The 15,769-nt window shown below is 38.3% G+C and overlaps 2 protein-coding genes across 2 annotated transcripts in view; one reads left to right on the top strand and one right to left on the bottom strand.

Moving 5' to 3' along the window:
- The window catches only part of LOC26535923 (frizzled-2), a 90,542-nt gene extending 80,593 nt beyond the window's left edge, over window positions 1-9,949 (bottom strand). Inside the window, exons 1-2 of the mRNA XM_039374882.2 lie at window positions 9,398-9,949; window positions 6,987-7,230 (exon numbers count right to left, since the gene is read on the bottom strand). The gene's annotated coding sequence lies outside the window, so the exon portion shown is untranslated. The remainder of the gene's footprint in view (window positions 1-6,986; window positions 7,231-9,397) is intronic.
- Window positions 9,950-10,673: 724 nt separating this feature from the next.
- LOC6534974 lies at window positions 10,674-11,364 on the top strand. The gene is made up of 3 exons (XM_002095608.1): window positions 10,674-10,748; window positions 10,808-11,125; window positions 11,188-11,364. The coding sequence occupies exons 1-3, from the start codon at window positions 10,674-10,676 to the stop codon at window positions 11,362-11,364; spliced, it is 570 nt and encodes a 189-aa protein (XP_002095644.1).
- Window positions 11,365-15,769: the final 4,405 nt, after the last annotated feature.

Raw genomic sequence — 15,769 nt, 5'->3', positions numbered from 1 at the left:
CTGTTGTTAATTGTGAATATCAATCAGAGGCTGAGACAAATAGAGGGCAATAAAACAAATACCCAGCACCCGTTGCACATCGGCTAAAAAGACGAATTCGTCACTCAGTTTTGAATAATTCGCTTCACGCTTCTTGATTAACAGAAAGCAGTCTTCGGAATATTCAAATGACGAGAGTTAAAGATGATAAAGAGCGATCAAAACAGTTTAAAGAGCCATCAAACGCTGACTTTGTGTCTTATGCAAGTCACCAGCCCCATTTGCATAAATAATAAGGGCAGCCCTCGATTGTCTATTTGTCGTCTAACACTCACCAGCGGCACCTTTTTGATCTCCAAGCGCCAATTTGGTTTTTATTCGAGCCTTTTTGTTGTTGTTTTGCGTCTGGCAGCGAAATTCCAATCAAGTTTCCAGCTATCAAAGGGAAAATGCCGACAACGACGCTGTAAAAATTTGTGTCTATTTTGTTTCCATGAAAACTTTTCGCCAAGCCAGAAAGATAAGCAAAATAGTTGGCAGCACCGAGCGAGCGGCAATAAATACTTGGCCCAAAAGTTCCTCCTCGTTGCCTCTTGGCACCTGAACACAAGAACAGCACATGGGGTATAAAATAAATAATAATTACCCAACTGCAGTTACACTGATTTGTTGCCCGCGAAAGGTTATCAAAATTTATGCGGCAAAGTTTTTGGGTTTTCTAGGAGCCACTGCTACTGCTACTGCCACGGCTGCTGCTTCTTCTGCCACTGCCATCAGGCATTTCATAACTCACATTAATGCTTATTAATTTTTATTGCTATTATTTGTGGCCCATTATTAATTATCTATTTGGTATTTTTATTGCCCCGAGACTGAAAAGGTGCCAACGAAATGAATTCGTTTCATTAAAACATCGTTGGTTGTGGTTTCTAGCTTCATGTGGTTCAGGTTTCGTATGCAAATGGGAATTACTGAGAAGTTATAGAGCATTCGTTTTGGAATTTGCATTTTAATTTTCATTTAAGTTGTTTTACGTAAATGGCTTGGCATAAGAGCCACGGATCAGTTTTACAACTGCTTAGGAGATTTAATACAAATAGGGAGGGCTTATTTTAGATAGTCATATAAATCAAATTACAATTTCTCACTAAATGAAGTCTTACTTTTCATGCAAATATGGAGGGCTTATCATTCATTAATATAATTTAGGATTTCAAAATGGTGTTATCGAGATATGAGCATCTACCATTTGAACATCAGATAACTCAAGTTAATTAATTTTACGATTAAATCTAAATCTGAGCTACGCGTTTTTCTTAGATTATCTTATCCATCATTTAAGCTTGATTAGCTTCCCATTGATTGCAAATCCACTCATCCATCAACCGAAAAAAATGACTAAAATTAATTAAACTAAAAGCGAGGCAATGCTAATCACTTAATTACTTTCTCAATCGCCAGATGTTTTTGCCCATCTCAACTCCCATATTTTTGCCACTTCTCCGGTGCTTCTACATATTTATAATTTCAAATTAAACTTGGGCGAGAAGTGCACAAATACGGTGATCCATTGGGCCAGGGAAATCCAATCAATCAAAGACGACAGAGCGGCTCCCTGGACCTTGGGTGCTGCCTTTGGATTCCAATGTCCATCCCCTACTTTAGTTTAAGCTGCCCGCTTGATTACCGTTCAAAATTGATTGATTAAATGCCGTTGTCAACCGTTCCCGGCAATTCTCCTCCTCCGGCAAAACTGTCAGCGCTTTTGTCAACCGTCTGCGGGTAAATCCCCCAGGGCTTGCAGCTGGATCCAGGATGCCCCATGACAGCCTCCAGGAAGACAAAAACCGAAAACGGAAAACCGATACCGATACCCAAACCGAAACCGACGAAGACGAAGGCGAACGAAAAAACACATGCTCGCATTTTAATTTAATTACTTACAGCATCCGAGCTGCGAAAGGAGCCAACGCGAAGACACATTTACTCCTACATCCGCTTAATTGATTAATAAAGATTGTCAACCGAACTGCTTTGGAGGGAACGAATGGCGTTCACACGTCATGGGTTGGGTTGACAAGGGTTCCCTAGCTCCCAGATGGGTGTCAGATGTAGGACCACGCAGGACGGGGATCTTCCCTCGCTTTTTGGGGTTGATAATGAGCGGATCGGAGTGAAATAATTATGGTGCTCAAGGAGGTCCCACAATCGCAGGGCACTTGCATTTGTTTAAGTCACTTTTTGGGACCAAATTGGGGTTGTACGTTAAGCGAAGGCAGGAAGATATTCGAAAATTAAATATGATATGATGGGGGTAATTTTCGATCCAACTTGTCAGGCGTCAAATATTATTTCGGGGAAATTTCTTGTCTTAGAAAAAAGTTTGGAAATAAAAGGTAAATTTATACATGTTGTATGTTGTAATGAAAATTGTAAAATTGTAATGAAATGTGAAGAAACATTCATTTTAGTTTCTTTACTTTTTGAACTACTTGATAAAGTAAATAAAACTGTGTATGCAAGTGGGGCTCATAAACATTAGTGTTCTCTTTTTCTATATGCTAACCCATAAATTGGGGACAATAAATTGAAATATCGACAGTTCTGTCGTCCGACCAGGGTTGCCACTATTGCACTATCGCTGGGATCCAGCCATTCCCATTGCCCAGAACCTCTGTACACTCGCATTTCAGATCCCGAGTGGCCATCGTCACAATCGTAAATCTCAACTAACTGTCACCCAAGCGCGTTCTATGGCCCAATTCAATGAGTGCCTCTTCATAAATCTCGACTACCCATATCACTCTTGCCCAACTTTCGTGGTACTTTTTCGAAACTTATCAGAACAAGCCGCGTTGTGACCCCTTAATTGTCTTTAATTTAGTGTACAACTGAAATTACAAAATCACCTGAAAACTAAATTGTAGTGCACACAAAAGCGAATCAGATTACCTTAGTCACTGAAAAGAAGCCAAAGAGGAGATAAGCGAGTGGTCTCACAAATTGAATCTAATCGTGCGACTATCTAGGTGTAATTACAATTAACTTGGGTGGGGCAAAATCGGAGAAAAATCGAGGGAAAGCTTTCGGACGAAGATAATGAAATAATTTTTTGTGCGTGGCAGGTTCAATGCGAATGTGTGCGTGTGTCGGTGGGCGTTACTCTGTGTGCGTGTGGAGGGGGTGGTGTGTGTGATGGGTGGTAACGCTTAATGTTGGTTAGCCCCAAAAACAGTTTCCACTTTCGGGTAGGTAATCAATCATTGTCAATGCCCTGTCAATGCTGCGGCCTGCGAGCCGCAGGGGTTGGTTGGTTGGATGGATGGATAGGTGGATCGGTGAATCGAGGGATAGATGAGATGCCCAGGGGAAACTTGCAACACTATAGGTGCACTGAAATAAAATAGCGAAGTGTCTAGGATATACAGTTCAAAATATTGGAATGTTCAGTAAATGTCTGCAAATGGCAAAAGGTATGAATTTGATTTGCTTGTTTAACTTATTTTATAAAACCAACACCATTTTTTGTTACTATACATTTAAGCGATATGAAAATACATCCTTATGTTTCCTAGAAAATTTGAGTAGTTTCAAGTAAGAAGAACGCGGTCATTTCAGACCGTCTTCTTATCATCTCCAATATTCAAATATTTGTTCATTCTCATACTTTCATACACTTTTTAGAGCACTTTTTCGCAGTGACCCGAAGTAAAATTAAAGGTGTTTGATTAGCAGAAAGTGTGTAGCCTTGACATTCTCAAATATTTGACTATTTCTTGGCAGACAAAGGGGAATGTTGCTGCCGCCGCGGATTAAAGTCCCTTTAATAATGTAACGCAATAAATAGGTCACCGACGCATGAAAACTAATAAAAATCAAAACCAAATCAAATTAAATAAACAGCTAAACAACAAACAATACACGCCAAACCAAAGCAGAAAAAACAGGAAAATAGAATGCGAATGGCAACAATAAAGCAGGGCAATTACAGCAACAACAAACAGACGATAAAAGCGGAGAAAGGACCTCGAGATGAGGCGAAAATTTAAGGCAGCCGAAGGCCTAAGATAAATTTTCCAAAGCAGACACAATGAAAATTACGGCAACACGAGGAAAAGTCAAAGGCTCGGGCTGAAAAGGAAAGCCGAAGGAATGGAAAAGTAGCGGAAGGAAATGCCATTATGACGTAAATGTGCTGAAATAAAACAACATGGCGGACAGGACAACCCGAGCAACAACAACAACAGCGAAGCGTGTCGAAAGCTATATGTGTGTGTGAGCGTGAGTGCGTGGGATTGTGTGTGAGTGTGCGTATTTTGTGGGGATAATGTCAAAGTCAATCTTAGGAAAAACGCGTAGCGCATAAACATACAACAAAAGTGGAGAGTACAACGGCAAAAGGCAGTAGCAGTTAACCAAAAAAATAAAGGCAAGGAGAAAAAGCCAGAAAGAAAGCGGCAAAAGCAACCCCCAATTTTGAACGCGGGGGGCTTTCGCCGGAAAAACCCAACGCAAGCCGGAACCCCTCAAACGACAACTCGATTTTTCTTCTGGCACAAGAAAAATTGCCGAAATTAAAGCAAAAAGAAAAACAATTTTCTCTTCTTTCGCCTCTCTGTTCGCCCCATTGTAAGGGTTAGAAAATCTTTGGAGACCAAAGTTCCGCAAAAGAAAAATGGTTTAAAATGCGAAATGAAGATGAAAATGTTAAACACGTTTCGGAATTGTTTTTCCTCTTTTCTTTATTTTTGGCTCGTGTCAGTTTGTGTGATTTGTCTAGGTGCAAAGGTGAAGAGAATAGGAAATATGGCAACAGGAGAAAGAAAAACTAACAAACAAAAGTTGAGGAAAAAGTTGAAATGTTCTTTGGCGGAAAAGTTGGCAAGGCTGCAGGTGGGGCTAAGGTGAGAATTTTAACCAGAAAGTGCTGAGGATCATGCTGAATATTTTTTGGAATTCTACGCGCAGTTAAATAAAAAATGACTCGATTATCTATTGGACTCCTTCAACTAAACATTCATGAATTTTTACTAAAGCAATACAATGTTTATGTATTTTTGCAAAATAGATGGTTTTAGTTCATTTACTTCAGAGGTATTGTCATATTGTGTTTTCCTAGAAAGGTTATATGATACAAGGAAACTAGAAATACCCAAATAAACTTTCATTTGATTTCAAACATATTTTTAGCACTATTTCGATAATTCCATTAAAATAAACCAGGTTTTCAAAGAAAAAGAATAGTGCCGAATAAAAGCTTCTGCCCTGAGCTCAGTTCAAAATAACAACAAGGCGGCTTACTCCTTTTGCCAAGGTTATGGCAAATAACAACAACGGAACACTAGAGCAAAGTCTGCAGCGTCTACGCTCGCTTTGTCTGATTTTCCCCACTTTTCCCCCGGCTTTCCCCATTTCCGTGAGTTTCTCTTAGCTCTCTGTACGCGCTCTCTGTGCCGTCGCGCTCTCCCCGCAAGATTTTCCCTTTTTTATATATACGTATATTCTGCAGTCGACACTTTGGGGGTGGTTAGATAAAATGTGGAAATTGTTGAAAATGCCGCCCGCCTCTCGGGCAGCCGTTGGTGCTGCATCGTTATGTGGGAAAACCCGGGTCGACGGACTTGGATGCCGCCTTTGCCGTTTGGGGGTGGTTGGTGGGTGGAATGGAAGGTGCGACTGCGACAGACGAAGGACGTCAGGCGACAGACGACGGCGGCAACTGTTTTCACTCCATGTCCTTGCCTCCGTCTTCTGTTCCTCCGCCTGCTGCTGCTCCTGCTGCTTCTGCTGGCAGGCATTTTTTAAGAATTTCCTTCTTTTTTTCACTTACACGGGTATATACGGTTTGTATAAACCTAATATATCTACATTTTTTAGAAATCGCGCCACTTATTCTAGTAAGTTATTGATCATTGTAGACTACTGTTTGGCTTGATTTACAGACAATAATGCGTTAAATAATTTAAATATAAATAAATGTAACACGATCAGTATTTTATAAATTACTGAGTTGAAATTTAAAATTTTAATGAAATGTAAATTTTTTTTATAATTCGGACATAGAGCACATACATACATATATCACTTATTCGCTTAAGATATATTTTTTCCCTCAGTACACCTCCTAGCCGTTTTCCCCGATTTCCTTCTTTTTGGGTAAAAACTGGGAAAAAAATAACAACAATTTTGCCACTCATAAAAAAGCAAGTGGCGAAGATGACGGGGGAGCGGAAAGGTCCTGATCAGGGAGGGGGTGAGGGCGAAAAGAGGAAGTAGGAAATTTGAACTTGGGCTTGTGATGTATGTCCGATGTCTGTGGAGACCCAAAAACTGCCAATGCGGCCGACCACTGCGGCAGAGTTTTCCCTGGTCGAAATGAAAATGGCAGACGAGGACGTTAAGCGATGGATGGGCAGTTGCCACCGGGTGGTTTGACCTCGCACCCCTCCCCATTCGCCCCTCGACCATCCAGCAAGCTGGTGAAAGTTGCCCTTGAATGGTGTTTCCTGGATTATGCCCTGTTCCGCCTGCTCTCCCGACTTCCCAGTCCCCTTCGTCTAGGCTTTTCCCTCGCGCTCTCTCTGTGCGAGTCCATTTTCCTGCCTTTTCCTGCATTTCCAATTGAGTTTTGGGTCCGGTGTTTGAGAGCAAATTGAAGTCGATAAACAGAAGTCCAGGAAAAGCTATAGGCAATCAACATATGAACATAACAACACCACAGCAGAGTTGTGCTCAAAATACTTGATGGAGAAAGTACGGACTTGTGTGGGTGGACAAACATTATCGTTCATAAGATTTGCAATCTTTTAGGTTCTTCCGATGTACATTTCTCAAGTGCTTTTGCGAATGTGTCTATTATTATTTACAGTAGAATGTAATCATAATGCAATAATATTTGTAGTATTATTAGGACTTATCACAGTGCAAACAAATTTATTCACTTGTCTGTGTTACTAATATAAAATGTATATTTAATTCCACAGAATTGACATTTAATTATAACTTACCTCCAAAAATAGTTCCTTTGGTGTTCTCTTAGACAATGTAATTGGTAAATTTGGTTTTTAGTGGCCTGTAAAATTGCAATTTCACTTGGGTTTATGTATTTCTATATTTATCGGTTTCGGATCGTATACGTTTGCATTAGCACGGCGCGGAACGGAATGGTTGCATTTTCGTATATTATAATGGCTTTTGCTACATCAGATTGCTGATTATTTTGGCTGAAGTGATCCGCTTGATTTGACGAACCTAGAAAAGATATTGCCAATTAATTGTTGATAACGTGCAAGTGGCAAAAACAGCTATTAGATGGAAAACAAAGAGCTTGCAGAGGGGCAACCAAAACGCAGACGTGTTGTTTGCAAAAAAATAAAATAGAACAACACAGCCGACAGGTGTGAGTGAAAAGGTGTAAGCCCGCCAACAACAGCTAAATCAAATCGCAGGAAAATGCCTGCGTTTTTCCTCTTTTCCCCTTTTACCCACATACCATCCATACCCATCCATCGCTTGGCTGGATCTCAATGGGCTCTGGGGCAAATATTTTAAATGCGCAGATTTTTGGCATGTTTTAGTGGCAGTTCACGTTTTGAATTGTTGCCATGCCCCACGGAAACGGTCCAACGCTCGTTTCACTGACAATTTAATACAAAAAATGCCAAACATTTTCACAAAATAAAAGGACCAGCACAAAAAGCCAACGTGGAAAAGTTTGGCAGTCGTAAAGCGTGTGTTAACCCTTTAAAATACCCAAAAATATATGTGTTCGTACGTGTAAGCTTGGATATGATAAAAAAGTTGTTTGGAGCGGAATTGTAGGTTCCTTTTTTATGAATGTGCTTTGCGAAGATATAAATGAGATACCAGGGGGTGCACGGAATAGTTCAAAAGCCATTTGCATTAATGAAAGAGAGATATTTTCAGTAAAATATTTTCAATCAGAAGAAGGTAAAGGGGAACTAATATGATAAGATTCGGTTGGAAGAAGTAATTATTGACGGTCCTAATAAATATTATCTTTACCTACAAAAATTAAGGGAAACAATAAATTAAATATTATTTAAACTCAAAATAAACTAAAAGATCCAAACCCACGCGCAAATATGAATAATATTCTTCGTTGGCAAGAGTATGTAAACATTTCTGCACTTACTGCTCGGGCATTCCCTTAGCGTTTTGCATAATTTAACACACGGGTTAGGCTGTGACCGCCTGCAAGAGCCACCCCCCGGATTTCCCACCCGCTGAGTCTGGAGCTTGGCTAATACCATTCCGCCCCTTTCGGCCAGAAGTGATGCGTGTGCTTGGTGCTCCCATTCAAACGCCAGACTAACTCAATTAGAGAGCGCAGACAGAAGTTGAAGTTGAGTGTTACTTTGACTGCCGGCCAACATGCGAGTGCAAAGAAAATATATAAATATTTCGAAACAGTTGAAATTGCTTCTATTTAAGATGTATGGAATTAAAAAATGCAGTGTTGAAGGAAAAAAAAACTTGACGAGGCGTCTCAATAAACAGACAGCCGGATTGAAGAGTAGGAAACTCGCCAAAAGTATCTAGATACTTTTTGCAGCTAGCTATGAGATACTCTCACAAAAACAGCAGCAAAAGCAACAGCGCTGTCTGGCTTGTAAACTCGACTCGTAAATGTACACATAGAAAAATAGATCAATCTAGGTAATAAATAACCATAGCCATAGTCACCCTTTCTAACTATATTATTGCTTATTAACATTATTCAACAAATGCAAAATATTTGCCTTAAATTATTAATAATTTTAAACGAACTTTACTTTGAAAATGAAAACAATATTTCCTTCCGGTGGAATGGGAAAATTACTCAGACTCTTATGAGTATTTATAGAATAATTTTATATATAAAAATTACCAAAAAAAAAATGGTTTTAATCGTTGTTATCAATAAATGTTTTGGTCAATTAGTTATTCTACTTATATGCTGAACACAAAAACGCAAAATAAAAAGGGATACGTAGGGACTTAAAGCTCAATTAGCATAAGTTTTGTGCGTTAAACATTTGATTTCGTAAATAATTTATATTTTTCAACCACGTTGACTTGCTGTCTATATTCAAAATTTTAGCTTAAGTGGCTGAGTTTTCCTCCCTGTGTGATAAAAACACAACAGAAAACAAAAATAAAATGCAAACAACGGAAAAGCGGAAAAAAAGAACTTGGCGTCGTCTGAGTTTTAGCTCTCTGTGCTCTTTTTCCTTTTGCAGCTGTGTGAGTGAGTGGCTGTTGTTGTTTTTCCCATTTTCCCGTAGAAAATGTGAATGATTTTCCTTCACTTTCATCAACAGCTGCGCTCACACAAGTGCAAGAAGTACTCTTTTTATTTTCCGATTGTTTTTTTTTATTTTAGATACACATATGAGTTAGCTTTTCGTATCTTTACCGTTTAGCTGTATTTTTGTTGAGCAGATTTTATATTTGTTGTGTTTTTGTATAAGTTTATTATTTATATATTTTTATTTGTTTGTATATATTTTATTTGTTTATTGATTTCTCGGTTTTGTGTTTCTCGCCGGCTTGCTATTTTGCAAATGCCGCCGAAATTGCAATCAATTGCAGTTTTATATCTCCAGCTCACACCGATACTCACGCACCCTCACACAAACACACACATATGCGCGACGGTGACTGCGACGCCAACTGCGACTGCGGCGTCGACCGCGCTGCTCCCGTCGAATGTCCGTTAATTAAACGCGCGATTTTTTGTTTGTTTCGGTTTTACTTATTATCTTTTCATGTGCTTTTCTCTTTTGTTTCTATTCCGCTTTGTTATTGTTATTAACTATTGTTATCTGCGCTCGGCGCTGCCAGCGTCGACTGCGCTGCTTTTTGCCTTTTTTTATTTCCCGTCTGCGGTGTAAACTTCTACGATTATCAAGATTTTCCTTCTGCCGCGCTGTGTAGTTTTTTCGGTGATTTCCACTTGCTAACTGACTTTCTTCCAACTTTTCCGAACGGCCGGCCGTTTTGTTTTGCAAAATTCGCAGAGAGAGCGAGAGTGACTGGGAAATGCGGGGGAGGAATACAAGAAAAGAGAGAGATGGAATTATTTATGCGCCGGTCCAAAAAGCTCGCGAAACGAGTTGGCAAACGGAACAGCTACGTGAAACGTAAGACCTGCCCGGAATCACGTAACGTAAGGTTGGCACCAAACGTTATTTTTAAAACGAGCTTCGATAAAATAAATATGTGTTAAGTAAAAAATAGTTAGAGATTAAATAGATCTATTTAATAAAGAAGATGTACGCAATGTAAATGGCTTGCAACATTTTTTTTACGTTTTTTTTTAAACTTAAAACTAGGTAATAGCTTTGGCTATTATTAAAAATACATATAAATAAAATAAAAACTTACAACATCAAATATAAATGGTTACAAATGTAGCACTCAATATAAATCGGTTTTTTTTCTTGTTTAGTATACATAATAAATATATATGTATATAAGTTTATATAATATTACGATTACCAGTTTGCGCATCTCCAACTTAAAATATCCAAAAAAACTACAAATATTGATGTTCTATCAACAAAAATAAGCGATTACAAATTAGATAATACCACAATTGAGCACATTAAAACACCATTTATTTAGCAATATATACATACATGCATGCTAAACATGATTAGACTTTAGTCTTTAAAAAGTTACCCGCTAGCATGAACGTCGAAAAGCTTTTAAAATTGGTTGATCTGTTTCTGGGGGCTGTGATCTTGGGCAGTGTTTGTGCCGAGGTCAGTAATATAGAAACATTTACATAAGTGCTACTACATTAACTTATCTACATGTATAGAAAGACGTTTTTTTGACGAAAATGGAATGCCGAAATTATATGCCAGAATTAGTGAGAAACGTAAGCTGCAATTTAAATCAAACATCCCACCGCACTGGTTCAATAGATGCAGAGTTTATATTGACCCAAGATGTTGAGAACCTGAAGGGCATTTTCATCTTGACACTTAAAAGAGGGTCCCACGGGACAAACTTTACTACTTTGAATATAGACTATTGTCAAATACTGTCAAGTGTTGAAAAACATTTTATACCTAAGATGGTTACTACTCAACTTCGCCAAATATCCAATTTTCCGCTGCAGTGTCCGTTGAAAATGGTAACTATACTGGTACAAATTGTATATGATGCATTAATACCAATTTAAAAATTGTGTTTTAGAATACGCGGTATTATGTAAAGGAATTTACAATTAATTCAAAATTTATACCTAGTTATATGCCAGAAACGAACTTCATTTCGGATGCTCATTTAAACATTAAGAATCGCAAAGCATTTCGGTTTCTTATTGAGGGTCGCTTTTCTACCAGACTTCAGCAAAAATATAATAAAAGCTAATAGATTAACTTTATAAACCAGAACGTGTACATTAAATTGAAAAATAAAACGAGTTTTAGAAAGTGTAGCAATTTGTATTGAAAATTCAAATTAAGTAAAATTTATTTACACGAAGCAGATTATCTTTGTTAGCATCGCCAAATACTGAACATTTAACCAAATAAAGCTAAACATAGCCAGCATTTGCAGGCCGAAGCTTATATGCCCTTGCAGTAACTATGCAGTTTGTGTGTATAATAACATTTTATGATCAAAAAATTAAAGCTATAATATCTTTTCCTTAAAATAGATAGTCATATTCCGACTGTTTTTCTAGCAACTATATCTCGACCTTGCTAAATTGAAAACCGGTATTATAGCTCATAAACTAGTTAATATAAAAAACAATGAAGGTGCATTTTTAAATTGTGTTCCAAACCTGGCTATTCCGACTTATATACTACTTACAATACGAACAAAAGGACAGACGGACATAGCTTTGTCCTCTTCGCTTTTCATACAGGACAATAATATACTATATATACTTTATTCTCAAACGTTACAAACTTCTGCACTTCAGCAAAACGAACTTTTGTATTCCTTAATATGTTTATAATAATGTTTATAATGTTTAATCTTTAAAAATTCGCTAACAATTGACATTCTTATAAATGTAAAACAAATGGTTAATCCCAAGCTTAACGGAAATATCAAAAATTACGATAACCTAATATTTCGCTGAGCAATCGATGGTGTTTAAAATCGAAATAAGTCTGTGGAACATGAACCTGCTTTCAGGATAATGGATATGAAACAGGCATCGCGCATGATCCTCTCACACAAAATGTGGCTCTCTCAAGTACACAAAAACAAAAGCCTGGCTAACAGCCCAAAGGGGGTTACTTCTCGAGAGGGGAGGGGGTCGGGAGCTGTATGGCTGTATTGGTAATGGCAGCAGAAGGGCCAAGAACTGCCGGCCGGTGTCTTCACCAACTGAATGCGGTAAGGCCAGAAGCCCAAGTGGCCAAATGGAGGAGTTACCTGATGGGTCGAATTATTGCTATATATGTATGTTTCTATTGTGTGTTGTTGCAGTTGCATTGACAAATGTTGGGGAGTATTTTGGGTTTAGCACCCCGCAAGGTTTTTGGGAGCTTGGTTTTGAATTGGAATGGGGCCTTGATAAAAAGTGCGGTGTTTACCGACAGTATTGATATAAGCCGATAAAGGTCAAAGCATAAAATTATACGCAAAGAAGATTGAAAAATAGAGGCTAGTAGCTTACATAAATAGCCATTAAAATAATAAAACGTGATAAAAGTCCAATATATTAATTAAAAGAGTCATGAATGTAAGACGCAAAGAAAACTGAATTAACAAATGCATTGAAATACCACAAGTTAAACAAGAAATGTATCTTATATTTAAGGCAGCAAAAACTAATAATAATTTATTGTAAGCAAGGGAATAATAAAGGAAATCGCCAAAAATAATAATACAAGCCAAAGAGTAAAGAGAGTTAACGATACACTTATGACCAAAATCATACCTATAAGAATGGTTTGTATTAAGGTTTATAAATGTTGTCTAATGCAAATCATTAATATTATATTAATTTTCAAAAGCATATTATCACCTAATTTTAAAACCCATGAAAACTATATAATACAACAATGATATTATTTATTATATAATTATATAATGTTCCTCCCTTACACATTTTTCTTTTCTCACAGCATAAGTTCAACAGAATCTATGACTCATACCCCTCGACCTCCCAATTTTCCCGCCCACGCAATTGATCAATCGGCACCGACAAAATATTTTCATAACAATTAATTCCATTGATACACACTTGGTGGCTTGTTTTCGGACACCTGCAGTGCATTGAAATTCGAAATGTGTTTTCGTTGCAATTAGAAGTTTTATTATGGCTGGTGGGAGGTGGGTTTTCGGGAAAACTGAATGTCTAAGAGGTCTCCAAGGAGCCAGGGCCCCAAGAACGCTGTTTTTCCGAGCGATACTTTATGGCCACAACAAGAGATGGTCGAGACCAGTTGTTTACCTGTGAGCCCAAAAAACACCGTCCAGAAATTATGGCACGCGTGCTGGGCAATTAGTTTGAGAGCTATGGATCGGGCTGGGGTACGAGTTCACTATATCTGTCTGATTCGCAACGGGAGCGGCACTCAATTTGCCAATTTTATGAGGCGCTCGACGGCGAATTGAAAACAGCCCACAAAACATTTAATTTTGGTGTTTTTTTCTGGCGGAGGGTAAACAATTGAATCTGGGCTGTGAATCGGCGGGAACTGAGTTAACCATCATGCACTCTTAGTCGCAAGCTGTCGTCTCCCACTTGGAAGCAATTCACTCGAGAAACACTCGCAATATTCATGGAGCCCGCACTCATTTGTTAATCGTAATGATTTGTGCAAATGCCGCTAAATGCCATTTGACTTTGGTCAAATAGAAGTGACCCCAATGGCGAAGTGGGCGTAATGCCACATCTGCCGTTTCGTTCAGTAAGCACTCGGAAAAAAGTATATATGCTAACACATGATGTATAAAACTATATAACTCATGAGCTCTTGAAACTATCCCTCCTTTGCGGTTGGACATTTATATAATATTTAAGCGTAAGGCATGAAAAATCCCTAAAAATAAGCATATATTCGTGTATGTAGTTGCTTATTTCGAAAGGTGCATTTCCTCAAGTGCGAAAAGGAAATGCTTGATTGTCGCAGGAACCAAATTGAAACTGATGATCCACACTCACTCAGTCATTCAGTCAGTCACTCAGCCATTTCCTCCTCCTCTCTCCTCGCGCTGCTGCCAAGTGAGCCATCAGTCGCTCCACTCAGTCCCGTGCTTTAATCAAAATCTATGATGTGTTATTTAATTAAAATTATAAATATTACAAACAATAAATGCGACACTGTGTGCATGAGTGTTTGGCTTGGTTATCTGTCAACTGGCAGTTGAATAAGTGTTTACTTTTGGGCTTTCAATGTCGCTCTCACAAATGAACGCAATTTTTTCACATCAAGAGAAATAAATTTGTAAATGCAATTATACTCGTATGGCTTTGCTGACATGTAGGTAACAAATAGCTGGAATTATTGAATTCTTTAATAATAATGTAATCACATTTGTGTCCTTACACTGATGCACATTTGGGGTAAAGCAAAATAAAACAAAATAATAAGCCAGCAGGATAATTCAAAGGTTAATTCATTTGGCATGATATAAAATAAAAAGTGTACAAAGTTATTCTGTAGGGTAATTTATCTATTTATCAAATTATTAGCATTTTCGGAAAATTTGTCAGCTTTTTATAACGGCAGCGATAGAGCTCCTGGATAAACCATAATTTACGACCTTAGACCAGCCGCATATACAGTGCATACGAAAAGTCGTTGAACCGATTTCCACGCAGCACTGGACTGGCCAAAAATCCTTAACTTTTTTGTTATTTGCTGCAATTTCCACTGATTAATTAATAACAATAAAAATGGATTGGAGAGTGAGCGGAAAACGAAAATAAAAATGGAAAAGCGTTAATGATTAAACACAGTGGCCATCCGACAAAAGCGACACAGCAACAACAGCGCACATTTGTTTGTTGCTTTTGATTTATAGTGGGAAACGCAGAAAGGCGTAGCACACTTTCGGGGCGTTTTTCCGGGCGCTGCGGAAAGTGCTGCGGAAAATGCTGCAGCTGGAGGAAAAGCTATAAATCAGCGAATGGCAAAAGTGGGCGACAACGCGCTTTGTTGCACCCACCGTGGATGCAGTTTTCCTCTGCCGCTGCTCCGGTTGTTTTTTAACACTTTTCTCCGGCATGTGCAAAAATTCAATGAAGCGGCCAGCAGCGACAAAACGGCGAAGCGCCAGCGGCAAAAACCTGACAGCAGGCGCACGAGAAATTTGCATCACACAAGCAGCAAATACGCAAACACATAGAGCACCAGGAAACATACGGCTGGAAAGGAGATCTACACAGGGAGAAAAGGGCATAGTATTCTAAAAATATCAATAGTTGGAGATAACACACAAGATACACAGTACTGATTCTTTGTTTAAGTCTTACTGATGCTTAAAATCATAATCACCAAATCATAAACAGAATTGTCTATGAATAAGGTCGATTTCAAGATTGGCAATATTCAAATGTGTATTAATACTTTCAAAGCTAAAACTAACAAATCGAACTGTGAACTATTTTTGCTTTTCAAAAAAACTGTCATATTTATATTTGGTAAAAATCACCTACATCCTCATTTAATCCGAAAAGAGTCTAAATAGACCGAAACTTTTTTCCGTGCACCCACGAGCGCTGGTTGAGAGACACACAAAATGTTAATGCAAATAAATTGCCTGCTGACTTTATTTAAATTTCCCATAAGACACACATGAACGAGGA

Source organism: Drosophila yakuba, chromosome 3L (genome assembly GCF_016746365.2).
Source record: "Drosophila yakuba strain Tai18E2 chromosome 3L, Prin_Dyak_Tai18E2_2.1, whole genome shotgun sequence".
NCBI lineage: Eukaryota > Metazoa > Arthropoda > Insecta > Diptera > Drosophilidae > Drosophila > Drosophila yakuba.
Note: the sequence above shows the minus strand (reverse complement) of the source record. Positions and strands in the feature narration are given on the sequence as shown.